This window comes from Muntiacus reevesi, chromosome 4 (genome assembly GCF_963930625.1).
Source record: "Muntiacus reevesi chromosome 4, mMunRee1.1, whole genome shotgun sequence".
Taxonomy (NCBI): domain Eukaryota; kingdom Metazoa; phylum Chordata; class Mammalia; order Artiodactyla; family Cervidae; genus Muntiacus; species Muntiacus reevesi.
This window is the reverse complement of record NC_089252.1, coordinates 35,205,592-35,223,614: the sequence shown is the minus strand read 5'-3', so window position 1 is coordinate 35,223,614 and position 18,023 is coordinate 35,205,592. Positions and strand designations below refer to the sequence as shown.

Genomic DNA, 18,023 nt, shown 5'->3' with positions numbered 1-18,023 from the left:
TGTTTGGGCATCCCATGGGTAGAGGAGCCTGGCGAGCTATGGTCCGTAGGGTCGCAAAAAGTTGGATACGACTGAAGTGACTTAGCACACAGCACACATCACTCCCATAAGGCTGGCAAAAAGTGTAAGTCCTGATAATACAAAGCATAGGCCCTCATTAAATGAATAACGCATGATCAAATGGAATTTAATCCAGGGATGCAAGAATTTGTCAGCATCCTCAAATCAATGTGATATATCACATGAACAAACTGAAGAATAAAAACCATATTATCATCTCAGTCAGTCAGTCAGTCCCGTCTCTTTGCAATCCCATGGACCGCAGCACGTCAGGCCTCCTTGCCCATCGCCAACTCCTGGAGTTTACTCCAACTCATGTCCACTGAGTTGGTGATGCCATCCAACCATCTCATCCTGGTGTCCCCTTTTCCTCCTGCCCTCAATCTTTCCCAGCATCAGGGTCTTTTCAAAGGAGTCAGTTCTTCGCATCAGGTGGTCAAAGTATTGGAGTTTCAGCTTCAACATCAGTCCTTCCAATGAATATTCAGGACTGATTTCCTTTAGGATGGACTGGTTGGATTTCCTTACTGCACAAGGGACTCTCTAAGAGTCTTCTCCAACACCACAGTTCAAAATGCATCAATTCTTGGGCACTCAGCTTTCTTTATGGTCCAACTTTCACATCCATACATGACTACTGGAAAAACAACAGCTCTGACTAGATAGACCTTTGTTGACAAAATACTGTCTCTGCTTTTTTAATACACTGCCTAGGTTGGTAATAACTTTTCTTCCAAGGAGCAAGTGTCTTAATTTCACGGCTGCAGTCACCATCTGCAGTGATTTTGGAGCCCCCAAAAATAAAGTCTCTCACTGTTTCCACTGTTTCCCCATCTATCTGCCATGAAGTGATGGAACCAGATGCCATGATCTTCATTTTCTGAATGTTCATCTCAGTAGATGCAGAAAAAAGCTTTTGATAAAATTCAACATCCATTTATGATTAAAAAAAAAAAAAAAAAAAAACAACCACCTCTCCAGGTAGTGGGTACAGAGGGAACACACTTTGACACAATAAAACCGACATATGACAAACTCACAGTTAACAACATACTCAACAAGGAAGAGCTGAAATCATTCCCTCTAAGATCAAGACAAGGATGCTCACACTCACCACTGTTTTTCAACATAGTTTTCAAAGTCCTAGCCACAGCAACCAGTGAAGAAAAAGAAATAAAAGGAAATCAAACTGGGAAGAAAGAAGTAAAGTTGTCACTGTCTGCAGGTAACATGGTACTATATATAGAAAATCCTAAAGACACCACCAGAAAACTACTGGAGAGCATCAATTAATTCAGTAAAGTTGCAGGATACAAAATTAATATATAGAAATCTTGCATTTCTGTATACTAACAAGTGATCAGAAAGACAAATTAAGGAAACAATCCCATTACCATCGCATCAAAAAGAATAAAATGCCTTATAAACTTCTGAAGAATAAACCTCCTTTGGAGGCAAAATACCTGTACTCCAAAAACTCTTAAGACATGAATGAAAGACACTGAAGATGACACAAACAGGAAAGATATACTGTGTTCTTAGAATGGAAAAATCAATTTTGTTAAAATGACCATACTACCCAAAGCAATCTACAAGTTCAATGCAATCCAATCAAATTACCAATGGGATTTTTCACAGAACTAGGGAAAAAAAACTTTAAATTTGTATGGAAACACAAAAGCCAAAACAATCTTAAGAAAGAGTAACAGAGCTGGGGGGTTCATACTCCCTGACTTCAGACTGTACTACAAAACTAATAGAATCATCACAACAGTATCGCATTGGCACAAAAACAAATGCATAGGTCAATGGAACAGAATAGAGCCCAGAAATAAATCCATGTACTAAGGGTCAAATAATCTACAAGGGAGGCAAGAACATACAATGGAAAAAGACAATCTCTTCAAAAGTGTTATTGGGAAAACTGAATAGCCGCCTGTCTAAAAAAGTGAAATTTGAACTCTAACACCAAATACAAAAATAAACTGAAAATGGATTAAAGATGTAAATGTAAGGCCGAATACCATAAAACTCTTAGAGGAAAACATAGGCAGAACACTCTTAGACATAAACTGCAGCAATATTTTTTTGGATCTGTCTCCTAAAGTAATCGAAACAAAAGCAAAAATATACAAATGGGGCCTAATTAAACTTAAAAGTTTTTGCACAGCAAAGGAAACCATAGACAAAGTGAAAAGGCAATCCACAGAATAGGAAAATGTATTTGCAAACGAAGTACCCGACAATGGATTAATCTCCAAAATATACAAACAGCTTATACAGCTCAGTATTTAAAAAAAAAAAAAAAAAATTTTTTTCAGGCAGAAGACCTAAAAAGACATTTCTCCAAAGACAGAGTCATCGGGAACATGAAAAGATGCCCAATGTCACTAATCATCAGGCAAATACAAATCAAAACTAAAATGAAGTATCATCTCACCTGGTTAGAACCACCATCATCAGAAAGTCTACATGGAAAAAAGAGAACCCTTCTATACTGCTGGTGGGAACGTAAACTGATACAGCCACTATAAAGAACCATTATGTAGGTTCCTTTAAAAATTAACAACAGTTACTGTAAGATCCAGCAATCCCACTCCTGGGAATGTACTTGAAAAAGACAAAATTTCTATTTCGAAAAGACACAAGCACCCCAGTGTTTAGAGCAGCATTACGTACAATAACCAAGCCACGCAGCAACCTGAGTGTCCGTCAGCAGGCAACAGGGTAAGGAAGGTGTGCTGTGTGCGTGTGCAGACACACACACAGAATGGAGTATTACTTGGCCATAAAAAAGAATGAAATGCCGTCTACAGCAACATGGACAGACCTAAAGATTATCAGATGAAGTAAGTGAAAGACAATATCACATGATACCAATTATATGTGGAATCTTCAAAAAAAGATACAAATGAAGTAACTTACAAAACACAAACAGACTCACAGACATGGGAAACGACTTACAGTTACCAAGGGGCAAAGCAGGGGGGAGAGAAATTAGGAGTCTGGAATTAACAGATACACACCACTAGGGAATTTCCTGGCAGTCCAGTGGTTAGGACTCAGTGCTTTCACTATGGTGGTCTGGGTTCAATCTCTGGTTGGGGAACAAAGATCCTGCAAACCGCACAGCCAAAGAACAGCAAAAGCCAGATATACACTACTATATATAAAATAAAGAACAAGAACATACTGTACAACACAGGAAACTATATTCAATTACCTTATAATAACCTACAATGGAAAATAATCCAAAAAAGTGTGAGTCTGTGTGTGTGTATAAACACAAATAGACACATATACATCTGTGTTTGTGTACATCTGAAGCAGTTTGCTATACACTTGAAACTAACACTATAAATCAACTATTAATTTCAGTTTAAATAAAAGTTTTGTTAAAAAAAAAAAGATAGCTATATTTTGAAGGGAAAACAAATTAAGTATAGCTCTCCATATAGGGAAAATGAACTTACACATTGAGGACAGGGATAAAACCATACTGAAAAGCACTTTGGTATACTATAGTAAAGTTAAAAATATTCATACTCTACCCAATTCCACCCAAGAGAAATGAAGCTATAGACAATACACTGATGGAGAAAAGATTCTATTTGCTTACAGAAATAAAAATTGTCTTCACACATCTTCATTAGGTTTTTATATAATTACAACTGTCTTTATTTTTCAGTACTTTACTACTTTATTTCTGCAACATCCCAACTGTTAGATCATGTGGTTACATATCCTGTAGAACAAAACATGTGTTTTTATAATTACTGAAAAACGGTGTCACATTGAGTTAAGATTGATGTACATCTGAAAAGCATATACAAGTATTTCATACACTCTCTCCATGGCTCTATTACTCAGTCAAGATACATAAGGTATCTTTTTTCTTTGCTTTATATATAACTTCACAAAATTATTTCTCAAATTCATAACTTTTCTCAATATTTTATAGCTCTGGTATTTCACAAATTATTTTTACATTATTCGTTACACTTTTACTCAAGATGTCATAGCCTCCTCTCTCCATATTTTTAATCTAAAAATTTGTCTTAACTGACAAAGTCTTCCCTGTATGAGTACCAAAATAGCCTTGAATACAGAAACATTTTGTCTGCCCTTCTCTATATGAAAGCAGGATGACATTCTATATTGGGCAAGAGTCTTAACTGGGCTATTTCATTTTTATAAGATCACTTCAACTCCACCTTTTTCTGGGTTCAAGTTAAAGCATATGGATTTTTATTTAATGAGTAACATAAAGAAGTGGACCTCCATGTCTTTAGGTCAGCTTCAAACTATTGCTGCCCAACTTCTCTCAAAAGCCAATCTGAAGAAATATTTATGACGGGCTAATGAACTGCAAACCATAAAATCCTCAAATACCTTAAACTTGTTTAATGGATTAGATCAATCAGAAGCTATATACTTCAATGTATATCTGTGAACAAAAAACTAGCCTTTACTGATGTGTGCTTTGGTATTATATCCGATCACTCTGTCCCTCAATCACCCCAAAACCAGGAATATCCACAGTACACTTAAGTGAAAAACCTCTACAAAAATGTGGGTGGTCGATCAAAAAATGGGCCAAAGAACTAAACAGACATTTATCCAAAGACATACAGATGGCTAACAAACACATGAAAAGATGCTCAACATCACTCATTATCAGAGAAATGCAAATCAAAACCCCAATGATGTACCATCTCACGCCGGTCAGAATGGCTGCTATCAAAAAGTCTACATACAATTAATGCTGGAGAGGATGCAGAGAAAAAGGAACCCTCTTACGCTGTTGGTGGGAATGCAAACTAGTACAGCCGCTATGGAGAACAGTGTGGAGATTCCTTAAAACACTGGAAATAGAACTGCCATATGACCCAGCAATCCCACTTCTGGGCATACACACTGAGGAAACCAGATCTGAAAGAGACACGTGCACCCCAATGTTCATCGCAGCACTGTTTACAATAGCCAGGACATGGAAGCAACCTAGATGCCCATCAGCAGGCGAATGGATAAGAAAGCTGTGGTACATATACACCATGGAATATTACTCAGCTATTAAAAAGAATGCATTTGACTCAGTTCTAATGAGGTGAATGAAACTGGAGCCTATTATACAGTGAAGTAAAGTCAGAAAGAAAAACACCAATACAGTGTATTAACACATATATATGGAATTTAGAAAGATGATAATGACGACCCTATATGCGAGACAGCAAAAGAGACACAGATGTAAAGAAGAGATTTTGGACTCTGTAGAAGGCAAGGGTGGGATGATCTGAGAGAATAGCATTCAAACATGTATATTATCAAGTGTGAAACAGATTGCCAGTCCAGGTTGGATGCATGAGACAAGTGCTCGGGGCTGGTGCACTGGGAAGACCCAGAGGGATGGGATGGGGAGGGAGGTGGGAGGGGGGTTCAGGATGGGGAACACATGTAAATCCATGGCTGACTCATGTCAATGTATGGCAAAATCCACTACAATATTGTAAAGTAATTAGCCTCAATTAAAATAAAAAATTTTTTTAAAATGTGGGTGGTAACCGGTTAAAAGCAGGTTGCAATACCCTAAATAACACAAAGGGCTGTTGTTTAGTTGCTAAATCATGTCTGACTCTACCTTGCATTAAAAGACAAAATAAGAAGAGCCTCTCCTATCTATAAGAATGTTGTCTATTTTATTAGGATTTGTGAGGAATTTAGGGAGAAATTTTTCTCAAATCAAAGGTTTGCATTCTTAGCAGCTGGAATATTTTTATTTTATAGACTTTGTGGGTTTTGTATTGATTATCTTGCCTTTGTTTTTACTTATAAGAAACTCAAAGGTGATTTTTTGGATCAGCACTGGTATAAGCTTTAATAAAATGAACTTTCATTAATTAGTTCTCAGCTTACTATTCTACTCTTTCCTACATCTATCTTTTACTTTTTTTCTTTTCATCTTTTGGAATTTTTAACACAACATACCCTATATACAAATTTTTTTTTGAAGAAAGAGATTGATGCATTTAACTAAACAGCTATAAAACAACTGTAAGATAAGGCTCCTAACCTCCAGGAACAGAGACAATTTTTTTTTAAGTACAATGTTATAACAAGTGCTATAATAGGGTGACAAGGAATAGTGGAACCACTCAGAAAAAGTAGGCATTTCCTCAAAATTAGGGGTGGAGAGGAGGGTCTGCACAAATGGGACTTAATGACTGGGCATATTAAGAACTAGCCAAATAAGTTATTTTCTAATCTTTGATTTTGTGAGGTCACAAGGGTTCAGGTGAATCAATAACTGCTTATCACAGGTCTAAAGGCTTCTGTCAAATCCAAATCCACCTTCTATTCCTGCCTCTTGACGACTCCTTTTTTTTTTTTTTAACAAAGTGAGCTTTTTCTTTCTTTTTTTTTTTTTTTACAAAGTGAGCTTTTCCCCATATAAAAGTTTAGGACCCATAACACTTCCTAGCACTACAAACACTTATTTAAGTTTTAATGAAAAACTTTAATTTAGTGCACTATCTGCCTACTCCTCTAACATGGAAAATAATGTGGGCCCTGTGGAGATTGTTTAAAAACAAAAACAAGCCTTAGAATCAAACAGATAGACCTAGATTCTGATCCCAGTTTCACTGCTTATGAACTTATTTTAGTTTTTCATGTATGTAACGGACACAAAGTTACAGGATTAGGTGGCATAATCTAGCTTTAAATTCTCAAAAAAAAAAAAAAAAGCCTCCCTTTCTATTTTTTTCTTACTAGTTCTTCCCTCTCCCTTCTAATTAAAGTTAACCTTCTCTGTTGTAGCAAGAAAAAGTAGGAGGGAGAAGGAAAAGAATTAATCAAAGGGAGTATTTTCCTTATAAAATACTGAAGGAATGGAACAGATATATTTGTTCTATATGTTTTATAACAAAGAATATCATTTGAATGGTATGTAACAAAAAGAACTTGGGTTCTGGATCTGAATTCTAACTTTTGTACTATCTGTTTGACGTAGGTGAGTCATCATCTCCAAAAGTGAGTTACCACTTCCGCAACAAGAGGTTAATACACTTCCCCTATACATGTAACACAGTTACTGACACTTTTGACATGAGAGAATTATTTCTAGAGGAAGGGCAAATCAGTACAACCTTTCTGAAAAAGAATTTAAAAATACATATCAAGAGCTTTTATATTCCTGACCTTTGATCCAGGAATTTGACTTCTAAGATTCTAAACCAAAGAAAACAAAGACATAAGCCTATGCATACAAGGGAAAAGAATCTGAAAAAATTTATATATGTAACTGAATCACTGTGCTTTACACCTGAAACTAACACGACATTGAAAATCAACTAGAGTTTCATTTTTTTTTTAATGGAGGGGCGAAAAAGCTTAAACTCAAAAATAAAAATAAATCTCAAAAAATAAAGACTGCAATTGCAAACAAAAAAGATCTGTATATGTAAACAGTGACTGGTTCAAAACAGACCACTTTGACTATGAAGATTTGCATTAAAATAGAAAAATACTGACAATATTAAGTGGAAAAAATGGAATACAGACATGTATTAAGATTATTTAAAAATGGGGGGTGATGGTAAGAACACAAGGAAATAACTCCAATTACTAACAGTGGTTATAAATTTCACAGTGAATAAAAGGTTTATTTTTCCCCCTCTTTGGTTCCTTTTTTTTTTTAATTGAGCTGACATTTTAAAGTCATTTTTGTGTGCCATGATTAAAAACATTTACATATAACCAATATGAATATTTTAAATAATCAATTACAAAAATAAGAGTTTCCTTTTCCCTGATAAATACAAAACATTCATCAAAAACAATGAGCATTCATTTATTCACTTTTCAAGGACATGGGAATGTGCTATATCCAGACAGAGAATGAACTTCTGAGTTCCTAAAATTTTGTCGTCATTCTAATTTGACTATTTACGACATACCAGGCATGATTCTAGACCCTGGAAATAAGAACAAATCAAAGTGCTTGCTCTCACGTCGTTTTGTGTGTGGTTTTTTTTTTTTTTCTGCCTATGGGTCTTGATTTCAATTATTTCATCAACTACCATACGAAATTAAGAGTACTAAAACATCAGCCTGAGAGCGGGACCAGTCGTGTCCGAATCTTCGCGACCCCCATGGACTGTAGCCCGCCAGGTTCCTGTGCGTGAGATTTCCCAAGCAAGAATACTGGACTCGGTTGCCATTTCCTTCTCCAGGGGATCTTCCCCACCCAAGGATCGAACGAACCCGCATCTCCTGCATTGGCAGGATTCTTTATCGCTGGGCCACCTGGGAAGCCTTAATACATCAACGTACTCAAGTTTAAAACACTGCTTCACACCAAGTCCTTTCTCTTGGTTAGCCAAGTGTTCTCTTAAACAGCTTAAACAGAGCCCCAAGTGGTTGAAGCAGCTCATGATAAATAACATCCATTCTTTAAAGCTCAGGCACCAGCAACACCTCAGATCTAGAAAAGACTTTCCAGTTTAAAGTAGGGCTTTGCCTATATAGTTATTAACTTTTCAAGCAAACTAATACAGGGAGTATATCGGTCCTCAGGTGTCAGATACCCTCGGACACCCTTCGAGTGGTTCAGGACCTCCCCCGCCATGGGGCTGGTGGAGTGCAGGAAACCGCAAGAGAGCTCCACCTGCGAGGAACTCTAGGTCAAGTGTTTTCACTACGGAAGGACCCGCCAGGACGCACCCGCAAACCTTGACAGGACGACCGGGGAAATTACTGCATCACTGAAGGAACCTAGGAAAAATCGACTCCTGGAATCTCCCAACTTCTAGCTATCACGACATCCCTGACAGAGCCAGCGGGGGAGAACTCCGCTCTCTTAAAAAGAAGAAAAGAAAGGGAAAACAAGTTCCACCCAAAAGAGACACAAGTGGCTTTCCCGACTCAAAAGATGAGTTGCACGGCCTCACTGCGAAGGTCGAGCCCTCATAACCCGCGCGCTACCACCGCCCGGATGCCGCGACCCCGGCCACAAGGCCGGGGTTAGAGGGAGACCCCCCGACCCGCCGGCCCCGCACTCCCGGGCCCGCCCCCAGGCTTCCCCGCCGCCTCGGGCATGGCGGACACCCTGGAGGGAGACGCCAAGGCCGCAGGACCCGGGCCGGGTGACAGGTTTATTGCCCCGCGGTGAGCAACTTGGGCTCCTCGTCACCCTCCCAACCCAAACTCCACCCGCGCATCCCTCTGCCGCCCCTTCGCGTACCTGACACACGGAGGCGCGGAACGCCGCGAAGTCCGAGTCCTCCTCGACCTGCAGCGCCCGGTCCCCGAGCTCCGACTCCTTCTCGCGCCGGTCAAACAAGTACACCGTCCTGGGGCCGTCGGCTCCGCCACCCTCTCCGGTCTCCACCGAAGGCCCGTCGCCACCCGCCGCTGCCATATTGGGGGACAGGGAGAGCAAAGAGCCGTGCCGGCGCCTGCGGCCGCCGCGCTAAAAACCGAAGTGCGGGCCCCGCTTGGCGCCTTCAGCTCCAGCGCCTGGGGCAGCGCGAGGCCTCTAACCTGGCGCGCTCAGTTCCTCCCTCCGCGGCGGCGGTGGCGGCGGCCGAGCGGCAGCAGACTCGAGGATCACCCGGGAACCGATTCAAACGCGCTCCTGCCCGGGCAGCACGTCACTTCCGCGTCCCGCCGCTCCCGGGGGGGAAGGAGGCGCGCGGCGCGCTCTTCGCAGGGCCAGGACCCGCGCCCGCCGCCGCCCACGCGAGCTCGCAGCGCGACCCGCGACCAGGCCAGCAGCCAGGAACTGTGGCGCAGGAGGAAGAGGGGCTGCCGGCGGCGCGCAGGGGCGGGGCGAAGTCGGCAGGCCGCGCGGGCCGGGGCGGGGCTTCGGCTCCCGCCGCCGCCGCCGCTGCGCGGGGCCCGGCCCCTTTCACCCTCACGAAGTTAGAGGGGAGCTCGGTCTCTCGCAGGCGCGGACCCTCTGAGAGGGCGAGCCGGTTACTGAGGCGGGAGAGCCAGTCCCAGGAGCAGCGGAGGGAGTCTCCCGAGGGACTTATTTTCTCCCGGCCCAGAGGGGTCCTGGCATCTTCGCGCCTCGCCATGAGCCCCGAACGAACTCGTCCGGCTTCGAACTCCTGGCGCCGCGACCCCGGCTGCGGCCTCAAGGGAGCGTCAGGGCCGCGGCCCTCGTGGTTGGCCCTGCCTCTGCAGCGAGCACGTGGGTCCCCACGCGGAAAGAACCGACGCCGAGAGACCCGGCGCCGTCCTTTCCGCCCCAGAGCCTGGTGGTTTTATGTGGGCCTGGGCGTGGACCCCCGAGACAAAGGGGCCCCTGAGATTCTCCGCACAGAGGTAGTGTGACGTCACAGCCGCTTCCAAGGGTCCCGGCGCCCGACGCTGCGGGCTGCACACGCCTCCCCGACCCGTAGCCGAAACGTGGCTGAGAACAGAGCACGGGAAGGCCTGTGCTACGGAGTTGCGAGGAATAAGTTAAATAGTGTTCGCAAAGAGCTTCACATACACTAGGCTTCCTATAAAAGCCTTTATTGAGCTTCATTAAATATCCTAATCCTGGTCTGTAGTACCCTAACTTAACGACAAATAAGGTCATTGTTGGAGGACTAGGTTTAATCACAAGGTCTTAAAAATGTTTAGGCAATAATTTGTGTTTTACAATAAATCCACTAAGACTGGGGGATTTTTTTGATTCTTGAGAAGTTCGGGTAATAAAGTATATTTTCTGTTTTACTGGATTTGCCAAACCCTCGTGGTTAATTACGTGAATCGACCCATCTTTAGTGTAGGTGAGAAACAGATATGCTTGTCCAAATAAAGACCCTCCAGAATCGTAGGGGTGTGTGTGTGTGTGTGTGTGTGTTGTATATTTGGCTAGACATATAAGGTAGTAAAGATGGAACACACAGTTGGAACAAAAGTGTCAGGGCATGTGTTTGTGAGGGGCGTAAATAATAGGGTTCATGTGGGGAGAATGGAGCAGTAGACGGTGCAAGATAAATAGGGAAGAGGGGTGTTGTGGTCAGATGCCATTCATGTTCCTGAAGAGATAACTGGAGAAGGCTAGGAACAAAGTAGCCTCAACTCCTGTGGGATTTCTTTGACCTCTCCTGTTTTAGCTTTCAAAGTCAATTGAACTTTTCATTAGAGGCCATTCCATAATGGTGTTTGATTTAAATGACCAAAAAACAACGTTTTTCATCTTAGTGCTTGTGTGCGTGTGTGTGTGTGTGTTCAGTCGTGTCCCACAGTTTGCAACCCCACAGACTGGCCCACCAGGCACTCTATCCGTGGAGTTCTCCAGGCAAGAAAACTGGAGTGAATTGAATGTCAGAAGCAACTTAGCACCTTCACCCGTACATACAAAAATCTTAAGTCTTGGTTTGTGACTTATTAGTACGAAAAATAACTACATTCTAATGAAAATCATGTTTTATATGTTCATTTTGAGTGGTGTTAGAAGAATTACTGTTTTTTGGTTTTTCCCCCCATCAATAGTACTGGTTACGCTGAACAAATAAAAACTTCCCAATTGCTTCCTTTTTCAGAAAAGAACATTTGCTACGGTGGTATATTATTTCCTCTGCATTAGAGAACAGCTTTTTAAAAATGTTACAAAAAATTCCCATAGTTGTTCCTCAATCAGAGTGTATGTTTATTGTGTTTAACCCATAATGCCCAGTAACCATTCTGGATTTATTTGTTTCTGCCTGTAGACATAAATGCTTGTTGTTTGAGTTTGGGGGTATTTTTTTTTCACATTCACCAAAACAAAACGGTCATTTTTTTTTCCACAACCATGAGTAAGTCCGCGTTGTTTCAGGTTGCCAACGTCCTGAGAAACCTAGGAAACAGATCACCTCAAGCTAAACTGAAAATTTTTCTGAAGCCATACCTTTCAAATCAAAGCGATGATTCTGTAATTAATTGGTCGATTTAAATACAAATAATTTAAATAGGGTAATTTAAATACAATGTGCACAATTTATCAGAATTCCTATCTATATCTATGGCCATATAAATGCAACAGTTTACTTGCAGTAATCACTGAAAAAGGAAAAATTGCATCACTGCCAACAACATCCCCACTGCTGAGGAAAGAAAACAAATGTGTGTGTGCTCAGTCATGTCTGACTCTCTGCGACCCCATGGACTGTAGCCTGCCAGGCTCCTTTGTCCATGGGATTCTCCAAGCAAGAATACTGGAGTGGGTTGCCATTTCCTTCTCCAGTGAATCTTCCTGTCCCAGGGGTGGGACTCGCTTGTCTTGTCTCCTGCATTGGCAAGCAGATGCTTTACCACTGTGCCACATGGGAAGCCCAACAAGACAAATGCTGGTGTGTTTAATTAGCCACACAAGGCTTTAATGGGCATTTAAAGTTCCTTCTAGAGAACCATTCCTGCATGAAAATTTGAAATCCTTATGTCATATTAACTAAAAGATCGTGAGTCATACATGGACTGTCTCTTATCTCATGAAACTAACCAGATGATTAGAGATGTTGATGTTTAGGATACAGTAGTATAAATAAATGTTTGCAATCTTGACTAGTGATCTGCATGTTTTTTCTTTACCCAACCATTCCTTACAGGTAGGCTCATTCTTTTCAGTATATGTGTTACAGCAGAAATCAGGAAAAGCAGTAACTTTGTAGTAATCAGAATGTTGTCCAACTATATATTGCTTACTATATTGTAGATATTGGTGAACAGAGGTCAGTAAATAGTTTCAGATGTTGTAGTTGTTGTTTAGTAGCTCAGTCGTGTCTGACTCTGTGACCCCATGGACTGCAGCAAGCTAAGCTTCCCTGTCCTTCACTGTCTCCCGGAGGTTGCTCAGATTCACATTCACTGAGTCGGCGATGTCATCTAACCATCTCATTCACTGCCGCCCTCTTCTTTTGCCTTCAGTCTTTCCCAGCATCAAGTTCTTTTCCAATGAGTCAGCCCTTCACATCACATGGCCAAAGTGTTGGCGCTTCAGCATCAGTCCTTCCAATGAATATTCAGGACTAATTTCCTTTAGGATGGACTGGTTAGATCTTCTTGCTGTCCAATAGACTCTCAAGAGTATTCTCCAGCACCACAATTCAAAGGCATCAATTCTTGGGCACTCAGCCTTCTTTATGGTCCAACTCCCACATCCATACATGCCTACCAGAAAACAGCTTTGAACTATACAGATCTTTGTCAGCAAAGTGATGTCTTTGCTTTTTAATATGCTGTCTAGGTTTGTCAAAGCTTTCCTTCCAAGAAACAAGCGCGTCTTAATTTCACGGCTGCAGTCACTGTTCACAGTGATTTTGGAGCCCAAGAAAATAAAATCTGTCACTGCCTCCACTTTTTCTATTTGCCATGAAGTGATGAGATCGGATGCCATGATCTTCAAATAGGAACCATTTGTTTGCTCTTGATTCTGTAACTTTGGCTAAGCTTAACTGGGCAATTCTGTTGAATTTGAATTCACTGTATATGACAAGCAGCAGTCACCAGCAGCTTGACTGGGGCTGGATGGTCCATGATGGTCTCACTCACATGACTGGTAGTTAGCCCAAGCTTGTTAATAAGTGGATCTCACATTCCTCCATAGGCATCTCTAATAGCATAGTTTGGTTTCCCACTTAAGCTGTCACAGAACCTCAAAAGAAAAGGCTCCAATATGCAAATGCCTGTTCAGCCTGCCTCATGATTTCTGGTGTCATTGGCCAAAGCTAGTCACATGTCCAAGCTCCTGAGTGGTCCCCTGCCATAAGAGAGGGAAGTTTATAGAATTCACTTCTAATCTGGAAGCTAGCACTGAAATGTGTGTACTGTGATGAAATCAATTTGATAAAATATTACAAATATGGTTGGCAGAAAAGAAGAGGGGAGTAATCTCGTTAGGATTTGCTGATGAGACTAAACTCCCCCAAAATGAAAACACCTAAAAAATAAAGGGCAAGGAAAGTGCGTTCTTAACTACTTCTGTCTTCTCAAATTTATTTTGTAAGTGTGCTTCTTTCTGGAAAGGTAAAGTCATAGTTTTAGTGACTTGAGTTTAGACTTTGCCAGCTGTATTTCTGCACTTTCTGTAACGCATGACTCTGAGACCCCGTCTATGGAACTGGTAGTGAACATTTAAGAGTTCCAGTTCCAGTTGTAACCAGTTCCAAGCTCTGGGTGGTGAGCCTCGGGGCTCTCCTTTGTCTATATACTCTCTTTGGATCCAGTGATTTCCAGTTGCTTTTGTACCACTTGAGATGTGGGAACCACTTGCAAGGTTTCTTTTAATCCTAACTCCCTAGATGGACTGTTTATGTATTTAGGAGGGTAGGGAGGACCATCTTGTCTTACCAGCCTAAACAGAATCTTGTGAATCTGGAAGAATGTCCCTCTTCATCATTCTTCAAGGTACTATATCAATGCCTCTAAGTCTTTTTCTCACCTCCAAAGTCCTTTTCGCTATCCCCTCTCCAAAACTCTCTGCATTCTCCTAAGAACTTCAGTTTTTAGGGGGGAAAAATCTGAGGGGGAAAGTATCTTTTCTACTCTGCACCCTGTTTCAGTTATCAATTGCTGTACCACAAATTAGCTCCAAACCCAGTGGTTTAAAACAACAATCATTTTCTTCATTTGGCTCATGCCATTTGGGCAGGGCTTGGTGGAACCAGGTTCACATGGTGTTTCAGCCTGGGCAGTTCTTAGGGGAGTCACTTTCAAATGCCTTCCTCACATGGGGTATCAACATGGTGCTGGTTGCTGGCCAACACCTCTAAGATCTCTTTTCTGTGCCTCTCCTCTGGGCTAAGGTTGGGATTCTCACAAAGAGGTAGGAATACTTCTTACCTGAGGGTTGACTTCCCCTGGAGAATAAAAGTGGAAACCCGTAGACCTTAAGTTGGGACTAGAAACAGCACTCCTTCTGCCACACTCTGTGGGTTAAGACAGGTCACAGGGCCATCCTGGACTGATGAAAAGGGCTATGGCAGAAATAGGAATACGAGAAACATGGTTCTTTGGAGGCTATCAAAGCGGTAGCCTGGGACAAAGTTCTCCTGGGGCAAGAAAGCATACCGCCTGCCATTTTCTTGAATTGGTGTAGGGCGTTGTTTGTGTTTGACTGAGGGAAAATCAAAGAAGAAAAAAAAGTTAAAATACGTTTAGTCAGTTCAGTCACTCAGTCATGTCTGACTCTTTGCGACCCCGTGGACTGCAGCATGCCAGCCTTCCCTGTCCATCACCAACTCCCAGAACTTACTCAGATTCATGTCCATCGAGTCAGTGATGCCATCCAACCATCTCATCCTCTGTAATCCCCTTCTCCTTCTCCTTCAATCTTTCCCAGCATCAGGGTCTTTTCAGATGAGTCAGCTCTTCATATCAGGTGGCCAAAGTATTGGAATTTCAGTTTCAACGTCAGTCCTTCCAATGAATATTCAGGAATGATTTCCTTTAGGATGGACTGGTTGGATCTCCTTGCTGTACAAGGGACTCTCAAGAGTCTTCCCCAACACCACAGTTCAAATGCATCAATTCTTCAGCATTCAGCTTTCTTTATGGTCCAGCTTTCACATCCACACATGACTACTGGAAAACCATAGCTTTGACTAGATGGATCTTTGTTGGCAAAGTAACGTCTCTGCTTTTTATTTTTATTTTTTTAACGTCTCTGCTTTTTAATATGCTGTCTAGGTTGGTCATAGCTTTTCTTCCAAGGAGCAAGCATCTTTTAATTTCATGGCTGCAGTCACCAGCTGCAGTGATGTTAGAGCCCAAGAAAATAGTCTCTCACTGTTTCCATTGCTTTCCCATCTATCTGCCATGAAGTGATGGGACTGGATGCCATGATCTTAGTTTTCTGAATGTTGAGTTTTAAGTCAACTTTTTCACTCTCCTCTTTTACTTTCATCAAGAAGCTCTTTAGTTCTTCTTCTCTTTCTGTCATAAGGGTGTCATCTGTATATTTGAGGTTATTGATATTTCCCTCAGAAATCTTGATTCCAGCTTGTGCTTCATCCAGCCTGCTATCTCACATCATGTACTCTGCGTGTAAGTTAAATAAGCAGGGTGACAATATACAGCCTTGACGTATTCCTTTCCCAATTTGGAACCAGTCTGTTGTTACATGTCCAGTTCTAATTGTTGCTTCTTGACCTGCATACAGATTTCTCAGGAAGCAGGTCAGGTGGTCTTGTATTCCCATCTCTAAGAATTTTCCAGTTTGTTGTGATCCACACAGTCAAAGGCTTTAATTTAGCATGTTAAAATATGTTAATATCTCATAATATACTTCCAGTCACATGGGCCTTTGCCAAATTTCTCCTGATGCATTACCTCTAATTTCCATGTTATTTAAAGGAACTAACTTTGAATAAAGAATCTTAAAAATTTTAAATTAACTGTTGGTGTTTTCACATTTTGGTTGTAGAACAGATTCTTTTTTCTTCAAAAATCCATGCAGTTGAGCGACTTCCATAGCAGTCCAGTGGTTGTGACTCCAAACTCCCAATGCTGGGGGCCTGAGTTCAATCCCTGGTCAGGAAACTAAGATCCCACAAGTGTGTGACTTGGCTCAAAAAAAAAAAAAAAAAAAAAAAAAAAAAAACCACAAAAATAAAAATCTTGCAGTTGAATTTTTTCTTTTTATATGAAAAATGATACTGACCATTTATTAAGATCTTGAATTGCCAGTATGTCTACAAGGACTTTACATTTTCTTGTTCAATCTGTTTTTACATTTTTATATTTATTTCATACATTCAAAAGAGTATGTGTAATCCAATTGCCTGTTAAAAGACAAACAGCATGTGTAGCCCCCACCCAACTTAAGAAAAAGTGTGTTCCTGACATTCTGGAGGCCTGGTGTACCCCTCCCAAAATGTCATCTCTCTACTGTGAGGGTGAGGTGATTGGATGGCATTACCAACTCGATGGACATGAATTTGAGCAAGTTCGGGGAGTTGGTGATGGACAGGGAAACCTGGCGTGCATGGGGTCGCAAAGAGTCAGACACGACTGAGTGCCTGAACTGACTGACTACTATGAGGTAATCTCTCTGATCTGAAATGTGTGCTTTTTCTCTCTGTTTATAATAGGTTATTTGGCTTTTAAATTAAAAAAATTTTTTTTGGCCATACCACTGCAGCTAGTTCCCCAGCCAGGGATTAAACTCACAGCCACTGCATTGGAAGCAATGTAGTTTTAACCACTGAGCCACCAGGGAAATCCCTTATGTTTTTTGTTTTGAATTTATTTACCCTAAAAGAAAAACCACACACTCCTGCTGTGTGTGTCATCTGCTCTCAACAGTCTACCCCAACTCTACTTCACCGGTGACACCAGGTGTGTAGGCGCTGTGCGCACGAAACAATCTGTGACACCAGGTGGGCCTCCTACAGTTTAGTTCAATTCTGACCCTATCTACCTGGAGAAAATGTCAGATACCACAGGTTAAGGGTTCAGTCCTGTAGGACTGTCCCCCTTCCTGACTTCAGATGCCCAATCAGAGGTGTAGGTTGTTACCTGAGCTTCTAACCCAATGGCTCTAAATCGGAGGGTCCTGTGACCCCTACTGCAGTTTCAGTTAATCTGTTAGAGCAGCTCAGAGAACTCAGGAACACAGTTTACTGACTACTTTACACCTTTATTACAAAAGGTACAAATCAGGGAACACCTCTGGTGGTCCAGTGGTTAGTAATCTGCCTTCCAATGCAAGGGACTCCGATTCCTTCTCTAGTCAAGGAACTGAGATCCTGAATGATGCAGGTACTCAGCCTGCATGCTGCACCTAAGACCCAACATAGCCAAAGATAAATAAGTAAGTAAGTACATAAGTAAATAAAGATACTTTCTTTTAAAAAGGAATTAAATAGGGTCTTCCCCGGTGGTCCAGTGGCTAAGACTCTGTGCTCCCAATTCAGAGGGTCTGGGTTTGACAACTAGGGCATCAGCAACTCAATGGACATGAGTTTGAGCAAGCTCTGGGAGATGGT

The 18,023-nt window shown here is 41.6% G+C and overlaps 1 protein-coding gene across 1 annotated transcript in view; it reads right to left on the bottom strand.

Moving 5' to 3' along the window:
- The window catches only part of SMCHD1 (structural maintenance of chromosomes flexible hinge domain containing 1), a 123,420-nt gene extending 113,584 nt beyond the window's left edge, over nt 1-9,836 (bottom strand). Inside the window, exon 1 of the mRNA XM_065932515.1 lies at nt 9,302-9,836. Coding sequence (XP_065788587.1) covers nt 9,302-9,478 — 177 coding nt within the window. The 5' untranslated portion in view covers nt 9,479-9,836. The remainder of the gene's footprint in view (nt 1-9,301) is intronic.
- Nucleotides 9,837-18,023: the final 8,187 nt, after the last annotated feature.